This window comes from Geotrypetes seraphini, chromosome 12 (genome assembly GCF_902459505.1).
Source record: "Geotrypetes seraphini chromosome 12, aGeoSer1.1, whole genome shotgun sequence".
Taxonomy (NCBI): Eukaryota; Metazoa; Chordata; class Amphibia; order Gymnophiona; family Dermophiidae; genus Geotrypetes; species Geotrypetes seraphini.
Genome location: NC_047095.1, coordinates 103,688,761 through 103,699,211, shown reverse-complemented (window position 1 = coordinate 103,699,211; position 10,451 = coordinate 103,688,761). Strand labels below are relative to the sequence as shown.

General features: G+C 39.6%; 1 protein-coding gene across 1 annotated transcript in view; it reads left to right on the top strand.

Annotated features, from left to right (window-relative positions):
• The first annotated feature begins 4,689 nt into the window (after window positions 1-4,689).
• Window positions 4,690-10,451, top strand: part of LOC117346206 (vomeronasal type-2 receptor 26-like) — a 28,915-nt gene continuing 23,153 nt past the window's right edge. Inside the window, exon 1 of the mRNA XM_033915607.1 lies at window positions 4,690-4,767. Coding sequence (XP_033771498.1) covers window positions 4,690-4,767 — 78 coding nt within the window. The remainder of the gene's footprint in view (window positions 4,768-10,451) is intronic.

Below are 10,451 nucleotides of genomic sequence, written 5' to 3'. Positions count from 1 at the left end.
AACGCACCTTTATAAAAGGAGCCCTTAGCGTTATTTTAATACAAATTTGAGTGCAAGAGACGTATATTTTGGAGATATTTCTTATATATTAAAAATGTCTTTGAAGGTTTTAATATTACTTATAAATCTGATTTTATTTGCATAGCATAAATTTTATGGGTAAATACTAGGGAAACAAATTTTAGCTAATGGTATGTTATTTAGGTTTATGAGAGATATGAGTATTTTGGGGGGGTTTAAAAATCTCAGATTCATATTCTTAACAGGGGTTAGGAAGTTCAGTTTCTTTATGGCATTGTCACGTTTTAAAGGTAATGAATTACTGAAGGATGGCCTATAATTGTTAATGTAGTCAGTATTAATTATTTATTTATGGATTAGCAATTAATTTTTTCAATTGATTAATTGGAGTATAATATCTAGATGCTTCGTATGGATATATTCATTTTGATATTGAGTTAATATTTATTGTTACTATTAATAATTATAGGATCATTTTACTGTTCTAGAATAGATTTTATTTCAGGAAAGGCACGGGAGGGGGAGGATTGGGTTACGGGTCCATTAATTTGATCCAAGTTTACCATGATATTTCATTTTATAAGGGTAGGGAGGGTTTTGGGGGGTTAAGGTTTCTGAATGGGGGGGGTTATATTAGTTATTTTGAAAAGGGTAAACCAGTGTATTTCATTGGTATGTTGCATATATATTCTGATATGACTAAAAAAATTTTCTTTAAATGTTAATGGTCTCAACCATCTGGTTAAGAGGACAAAAATATTGAGGGCTCCTTTTACTAAGGTGCGCTAGCATTTTTAGCGCACGCATAAAATAACACTGGCATTCGCATCACTTCTTATATACACATCACTAATTAAAGACACATAACACTTAGTAATGGCAAAGCATGGGCCACAGCTTTATTAAACTTATCCATCAATGAATTCATATAAACATAACATTTTGATACATAAATAATTCAGTGTAGCTTAACAACCATAAACCTTGGAGCTATTCAGTGTCAAACTAGCTCAACTCACAAAACTCAAACCCCTTGATGCTAATCGGTGTTGAATTAGCTCAGCTCACCAAATTCATCACATTCCAGCTAACCCAACTTTCCCTAGCAAGACTCACGGTATCGCAGAATCATGCCGGCCACCCACGGTGGTTCCGCACATGAGCAGAATAAGCACATAAAATACATAAGTTCATAAGCCACACTGTCCACAATTCACCCCATAACACATTTCCCCCACAAGTGGTGACTGCCTCACAAGTCATCGCTCCCCCCCAATCTGCGACCATGCTGCCCATTATAATAAGCTTCTTGTATATAACTCAAGAAAATATCAAGACCAATATCAGATAAATGCACACTGTCTGATCTGTACAGACCAGGACAATCATGACATAAAACCAACCCACCAAGAGAAACAAGGAACCAAGAAATTTCAGTATTCATCCTTTTCCTCAAACGTTCAATACCTTCAACCTTGAGCGCATCTGGCCACCAACAATAAGTGCTGCTTTATATATCGGATCAAATCCACCCCTTTTATCTTGCAAAGATCAATCCCACCAACATGAAAAACAATCAGTTGAGGACAGGAAAATCTTCTTGCTTGCAACAAGGTCGGAAGAACTTGGTCCCAGCACATGCCTCGGAGTCCCAGCCAACGATTTCAAACTCCATAATGAACAAGGCCCAGATTTGATCCCCAGCGAGATTACACTGCTCATTTGTGAGCCCAAAAGATGTAAGAATGGCCACATAACCACACATAGTTATCAGGCGGTAAAGGACCTGCAGAAAAAACTGAAGCAGCAAGAAAATCATGCACAAACAGACATACAACCAGACCTCACATAGCGTTTATAACATGTAGAATGCCAATGCCCAATTTTACATAACAGGGAAGGAGAAGCCCCCCGTTCAGCCACATAAGAAGCAGCCCCAAAAGACTTCGGGTCACATTCCACCGTCACCAGACACCTCTTCAAGATTTCAGAAAATTGAAAACATGTCAGTGGTGTTCCATTGGCATGAATAAGCCAATATAGACCTCCCCGGCGGGCGCACCACAGCATAAGACAATGCACACTGCACAGGACACAAGGGACCATCTGCCAAAGCCCGCAAATAAACAGAGGATCCTCTCCCAAAAGGGTCAGTCTTTGAACATTGTATATGCAAACGCAAACAGCGCCTTCCCAAAAACACATCAGATACCAGGAGGCCAGTGCTACCAACCGCAGACTTTGCTGGAGCTACCAACTCACCAACTCGCAAAGCTGCAAAAAAAGGCAACACTAAATGCCACCCAGAACAACAACACCTTGAAGCCATCCATACAAACCCCAAGCAAAATATCACACAACTGCTGCAATAAAAATGGTAAAATAGGCAAATGCTCAGGAATAGGAATAGAGCACTGAAAGCCAACCAACAATTTCCTCACTAAAAAGGAAGCACAAGGATTCGGATAGCTGAGCAGCTGAGCCAAAAAAAGCTACGCTGACCAGCCCCGCTGCTTAGCAAAAAGCAAAAAGTGTACCAGGATAGACACTGAAAAGGGCATAACACCCAATGCAGATGTGGCCTCCAAAAACTCCAGGTAATGGTGCCAGCCAGACCGATAAGAATTCCACGTATTCTTGGCCAAGGAATTCCTCAGTAACTAATCTAATCTAATCCTTAGGTTTGTATACCGCATCTTCTCCATGTTTGTGGAGCTCGGCACGGTTTACAGGAGAAGTAATAGGATGGAACTACAATAAAGGGTTAGAGGTCGAAGAATGAGGAATATTTAGAGGACTAGGGAAGCCAGATATGAAGAGATTTTGAGGACTTGGGATACCAAAGTTGGAGAGAGGCTTACATTTTTGAGAAAAGCCAGGTTTTCAGATGCTTGCGGAAAACTTGGAGAGAGCTCAAGTTCCGAAGAGGGGAGGCAAGGCTGTTCCAGAGCTCAGTGATTCTGAAGGGGAGGGAGGTCCCCTGCTTTCCTGAATTGGTAATGCCTTTTAGTGAGGGGAAGGAAAGTTTTGATTTGTGTGTGTGGGGGGGGGGTCTAGTGGAGTTAGGGTTTGAAGAATTCCAAGTAAGAGGGATAAAGGGAGTGAGGATACCATGGAGGATCTTGAAAGCTAGGCAGGCACATTTGAATTGGACCCTGGCGATTATCGGAAGCCAGTGAAGTTTGGACAGGAGTGGAGAGACATGGTCGAATTTACTTTTAGCGAAGATGAGCTTGACTGCGGCATTCTGAATCTGCTGAAGTCTATGAAGGTTTTTCTTAGTTAGGCTTAAGTAGATAGAGTTGCAGTAGTCTAATCTGGAAACGATGATGGATTGGACAAGGAGGGTAAAATGGTTTTGTTGGAAGCAGGATCTAACTTTCCTCAACATATGAAGGCTGAAAAAGCATTTTTTTAACCAAGGATTGGAGGTGGTCATTGAATGACAAAGTGGAATCAATGATGATGCCCAGAACGTTGCTCAAAAACTCAAGCTGCAGAATGCAGCCAGAGGGCAGTGGGACGGAGGTGGGTAGTTGGTCTAGTTTTGGGCTGAGGCAGAGAAGTCTTGTTTTGGACTCGTTCAATTTCATTTGCACGGTGTGGGCCCAGGATTGTAGGTTCAGTATACAGGAGGATATGTTTTTAGACAGGTTGGTGAGGTTCGAATCAGTCTCGAGGAGGACGAGGATGTCATCAGCGTAAGTGTAAATTGTTTCAAGGGGGGATAGATGGAGGAGTTTGAGGGAGGACATATAGATGTTGAAAAGGATAGGAGATAGGGGAGAGCCTTGTGGGACTCCACAATTCGGTTTCCAGGGGGAGGATGTGGTGCCATTCATGCTGACAATGTAAGAACGAGAGCGAAGGAATTTTGAGAACCAGTCTAGGACTATGGAGTTAATTCCTATCTCAGAGAGTTGGTAGACAAGGATGTCATGGTGGACAACGTCGAAAGCAGCAGAAAGGTCAAATTGTAGGAGGACGGTGAATTTGTTTCGAGAATGAAGTTGTTGAACCTTTGATATCAGGGAGGACAAACAGGTTCACAGTGTGGCAGGCATGACTACAAGTTCTTCGTCCGCTGCAGGTACCAAAGCCTAGAAACAGGCCCACTGAAACCGAGATAAGGAATCAGCAATCTCATTCAAGAAACCAGGAACATACTTAGCAGAGAGTGTGGTATTAAGCTGTAAACAACGCAAAACAATGAGCCTCAAAATACCAGGTAGTAATGGATCCGAGATTAAGATGGGGCTGTACTACCATCCACCTGGGCAAACTGAAGCAAATGATACAGAAATGGAAGCCGAGTTGAGGTGGGAATGCAAGAACGCTAACACCATAGTTATGGGAGATTTCAACTATCTCAGGATAGACTGGAGTCTTGGAAATTCAAAATGTACAAAGGAAACAGAGTTCCTGGAGGTCTGTATGGGACTGCTTCATAGAACAACTTGTCAAGGAACCAATGAGAGGGTCAGCGATTCTGGATCTAATCCTCAATGGGCTGAAAGGACCCGCAAAGGGAGTGGAAGTTGTGGGACCATTAGGAACCAGTGACCACAACATGATCCAGTTCAAAGTAGAAATGGGATTACCAAAGGGGAAGAGAACCAATGCAACAGCGTTTAACTTCAAGAAAGTAAACTATGAGGCCATGAGAAAATGGTGAGGAAGAAACTCAGAAACAGCACCAAGAAAGCACAGACTGTGGAGCAAGCCTGGTCCTTATTCAAAGACACGGTAAATGAGGTGCAAAACCTGTACATACCCAGATTTAGAAAAGGATGCAAGAGGAATCGTACAAAAAACTCAGCATGGATAACCAATGAAGTAAAGGAAGTGATAGGAGACAAGCAAAAATCATTTTGGAAGTGGAAAAAGGACAAAACTGATGAAAATTGGAAAGAGCACAGGAAGCAACAAAAATAATGTCACCGAGTGGTCAGAAAAGCAAAGAAAGAATACGAAGAGAGAATAGTCAAGGAAGCATGAAATTTTAAACCATTCTTCTGATATGTGAAAGGAAAGCATCCGACGAGGGAGGAGGTGGGACCTCTGGACGAGGGAGACAGGAAAGGAGTGGTGAAGGAGGAAAAAGAGGAGGCTGACAGACTAAACATGTTCTTCTCATTTACAAGAGAAGACACATCCAACGTGCCTGAACTGGAAAAAATCTTCAAGGGGGATCAAGAGGGAAAATTATCATACATGGAGGTAAGCCTCAAAGACATGCTCAAGCAGATAGATAGATTAAGAACTGACAAATCTACAGACCTAGATGGAATCCATCCAAGAATACTGAAAGAGCTCAAAAACAAAACAGCGGAGTTACTGCGGAAGATTTGTAATCAATCCTTGAGAACAGGGGTAATCCCGGAGGACTGGAGGATAGCAAATGTTACACCTATCTTCAAAAAAGGATCAAGAGGTGACCCAGGTTACTACAGACCGGTGAGCTTAACCTCAGTTCCGGGGAATATGGCCGAATCATTGATCAAAGAAAGTATCAGTGAGCACATAGAAAAAAAATAGTCTGTTAAGAACAAGCCAGCATGGTTTCTGTAAAGGAATATCATGCCAAACAAACCTACTGCATTTATTTGAGGGGATAAGCGAACAACTGGACAAAGGTGACCCTATAGACATCGTATATCTGGATTTCCAAAAAGCCTTTGACAAGGTATCCCACGAGCGCCTACTAAAGAAGCTGTGGCGCCACGGGGTGGAAGGGGACGTGCACAGATGGGTCAAAAATTGGCTGGTGGACAGGAAGCATAGGGTGGGAGTAAAGGGACACTAATCTGACTGGAAAGGGGTCACGAGTGGTGTCCCACAGGGGTCAGTGCTGCTGCTGTTCAATATATTCATTAATGACCTGGAAACAGGGATGAAGTGCGAAGTTATAAAATTTGCGGATGACACAAAACTCTCCAGTAGAGTCAGAACTGTTGAGGAATTCAAAGAACTACAGAGTGACCTGAACAAACTGGGTGAGTGGGCAAAAAGATGGCAGATGAGCTTCAATGTAGAGAAATGTAAAGTCTTGCACATAGGAAAAGGGAACCCGATGTACAGCTATATGATCATAGGGAGGGTACTGGGGGAAGGCAACCTAGAAAAAACTTGGAGGTATTGGTGGATACAACGATGAAGCCAGCGGTACAATGTGCAGCGGCCTCAAAGAAAGCAAACAGAATGTTGGGCATTATCAAAAAAGGTATCACTACCAGAAAGAAAGAAGTTATCCTGCCACTGTATCGAGTGATGGTGCGCCTGCAACTGGAGTACTGCGTCCAATACTGGTTGCCGTACCTTAAGAAGGATATGGCGATACTCGAGAGGGTCCAGAGAAGAGCAACAAAGATGATAAAGGACATGGAAAACCTTTCATATGCTGAAAGGCTAGAGAAGCTGGGGCTCTTTACCCTGGAAAAGCGGAGACTTAGAGGGGACATGATAGAGACTTATAAAATCATGAAAGGCATAGAGAAGGTAGAGAGGAATAGATTCTTCAGACTAGCGGGGACATCAAAAACAAGAGGGCATTGAGAAAAACTGAAAGGAGACAGATTCAATACAAATGCTAGGAAGTTCTTCTTCACTCAGAGGGTGGTGGACACCTGGAATGCACTTCCAGGAGAGGTGATAGGACAGAGTACAATATTAGATTTCAAAAAGGGATTGGATGACTTCCTGAAGAAGAAAGGGATTACAGGGTATAGATAGAGGGCTACTATACAGGTTACTTCAAGATTAGGGTATAAACAATTTAGGTGGTGGAGAACTTACAGGTCATGGACCTGGGGGCCACCGTGGGAGCAGCCTGCTGGGCAAGATGGACCCCTGGCAGAGAAAATATTCATTCATTTTTACTTGAAATTCTTCAATAAAGTTAGAATCTGCAAGCAATGTATTATTGAACCTCCACACAGGTCTATTATAATCTTGTTCCTCAAATTTTAATTCAATCCAAACTCCAGCATGATCTGATAAAACAATTGAATCTATGCCAGCTTTGATTACCTGTTGTACTAAGTGATCTGATACAAATACATAATCTATTCTTGAAAATGATTTATGAACCTGGGAGCAAAAGGAAATCTCCCAAGCATTAAAATGGATAATTCACCAGATATCTTTTAACCCATAGGAATGGACTAAATAATCCAATCACATTGATTTCAAAATCCTACTGTTCTATAACTGCATTGAAGCCCCCAGCTACCACTAGATTAGAGGCAGCCAGAGGAAGAAGTACCTGTTGAAGAGTCTTGAAGAAATTCTGCTTGATTTGAATTAGGGGCATAGACACAGAACAGCATCAGAGCATGTTTCCCCAAGGTCATATTTATCTGAACCCACCTTCCTGAAAGATCTGCAGAAATAATATTAAATACAGCTGTTCTAATTTGGAACAAATTATTTTGACTTTAGAGTCACAATTGGCCTCAAAATGGGAACAAAATACTTTGCAAGCCCTATTGAAAGCTAAATATAAATATAATGAGATTTCTTCACAATTGGCTAGGAAAGATTTGTTCTCTCAGCAAGCTCTGTATTATGGAAACTCAAATAAAACAGGAAGATTATTGCTAATTATCTCAAAGCTATAAAAAAGATTAGAAAGGTAAAATTAATTCTCAAATTGGAAATATTTTAAAACAATTTTTGGATTATTACAAAGCTTTATAGTCTTCTGAGCTTTATTCAAATAAAGAAATTGAGAGATTATAATTTTTAATGTTAATTCATGGGCCAAAAATTCCCAAGCATATAAAAAGTGATCTTGAAGCACCTATATCACTTAAGGAACTTCAGGCAGCATTGAAGTCCCTCAGAGCTAGATCTACTCTGGGTAGTAATGGATTCACTGTGGAGTTTTTCAAATCATTTCAAAATACACTTTTACCTCATCTTCTAAATATATATCAAGTACAACTGAATAAGGGCTATATTTCAGATACTATGGCAGAATCTTTAACTATTGTTTTGCCAAAGTCAAATAAAGATCCCATGTTGGTTTCAAACTACAGGCCTATTTCTTTAATTAATGTTGATGGAAAACTCCTGGCTAAGTTATTGGCTCTAAGATTAGCCAAGGTTCTCTCTTATATGATCGGTATGCACCAAATGGGTTTCATTGCTCAAAGACATTCTTCGAATAATACCAGATTGGCATTTCATATGTTAAACTTAGCAAAAACAATGGATGATCCGGCCTTCTCTGTCTCTTTGGATGCAGAGAAGGCCTTTGATTGTGTCCAATGGACTTTCATGTATCAAGCAATGGATTGGATTGGTATAGGCTTGGGATTCATACAAATGATTCAAACCTTGTATAGCTCCCCCTCAGCTAGATTATATATTAATAATACTTTTTCAGAGCATTTTAGTCTGAAGAGGGGAGTTAGACAAGGATGTCCCTTGTCTCCTTTGCTTTTTGACATTGTTCTGGAACCCCTGTTGTTGGCTATTCAGCAAGCAGAGGAGATAAAGGGAATTCCTTATGCAGGTAGGGAATATAAGATCTCTGCTTTTGCAGATGACATTTTGCTTCATTTGAAGAATCCTGAATCTACCATTCTGCATTTACTGGAATTGATTGACAGATTTCTGGATACAAAATAAATTGGAGCAAATCGGAGGTTCTTCCATTAAATGTGCATTGTGTAAAAGGATTATTTGATCCATTCCCTTTCCTTTGGAAGGAAGAGGGTATAAAATATTTAGGTATTATGTTACAGAAAACATTGGAAGACACAATAACAGTAAATGAAAAATCTTTATTGCTGAAAGTCAAAGAAATGTGTGAGCACTACATCTTTCTTGGTAAGGAAGAATCCAAACCATCAAAATGATGATTTAACCTGTAGTTTGCTACCAAATGAGTATGTTGCCAGTTTATTTTCAAGGGTCCTTCTATAAAAAATTGAATGGAATTCTCACAAAATTTGTTTGGCTGGGTAAAACTGCTAGAATTGCTTTAGTATCTTTACAAAAACCAATTGCGACAGGTGGGGTAAATTTCCCAAATTATTATGTGGCAGGGTCTGTATTGGATCCTTCGTGAAGTCTTGGAGCATCTTCCGGATTGGCTAATATTAGAATGTCAACTCCTGTCCCCATTGCAATTGTCTCATGTTTTAAGTATCAAGTTACTTCAGAATTACAAAGAATGTTATTCTCCACATGGTATACATTGAAAATTATTAATAATCTAATACCAATTTTGGTTTATAAATCTACATGTTAGTCCTTATGGTTGAACTCCAAGATTCAAATTGGTGAATCTAAGATACTCTGGAAGCATTGACTGCAGGTAGGTATACGTATATTAGATGATGTGTTGTCAAATGGGAAAATGCTTGATTTTTCACGACTGCAGCAATCATTTGGCATTACAAGGTCTCAAGCTTATAAGTGGTTGCAGTTGAAGCAGGCCATTCAGAAGGGGTTCCCTGATTGGCAAAATTTAAAAAATCAGTATAGCTTGCCAGACCTATGCTTCCAGATAGATTTGCTAGGGCATCAGACAGCCAAGTGGTATAAATTAATATCTGAATATTTGAACAAGAAACCAAAAACTAGTCTAAAATATATTTGGAGTGTTGAGATAAAACAGCAGATTTCTGTAACTCAGTGGCCACGGATTTGGACTTGGAGGATGAGATGTACAGCATCAGCATCTGTGAGACAAACATGGTTCTTTTTTGTTACATACAGTTTTTTGACCTCTGTTAGATTGCAAAGTTTAATAGTTCTAAGTCTAATAAATGCTGGCACTTTCACCTTGATATAGAGACACTGGATCATTTGTTATTCTATTGTTCCTTGATTGTTCCTTAGATTTTGGATATTCATATGGGGTCAAATAAATATGATATTGGAAGTCTCACTGTCATTATCATATGATGTAGTGTTGTTTGGAACTCTCTTAATACCCAAGAGTCCAATCAATGCAAATAAAAATTGATTATTTTTGATCATGACAGGAGTTGCTATGCAGCTAATCATGATAAACTGGAAAAATTGGGATAGGATAAAGTATAATTTTTGGTGGGAAACCTTATGCCAAGTTTATAAGCTTGAACATATGAATTCGATACAATTGGGACACTACAATAAATTCAAATAAATTTGGGATCCATTAACAAAACTTTGATTTGAACATTAGTATTACCGTTTAATTTTTGAATGAGTGTTATATACATTCAGGAAGAGTGGGTGGGGGGGTGGTATATACTTATTATATCATTTGATTGTAATGAGTGCTGTTTATTGTAATATTTGTTTGTTAACTGGTTGCACTTTATGTTGGCTTTTAAAACAAACAAAGAATTATTTTAAAAAAGTTGTTAGAATGCATAAAGACTGACAAATATTACAGAAAGACCTTAGCAAATTGGAAGATAGGGCAACCAAAT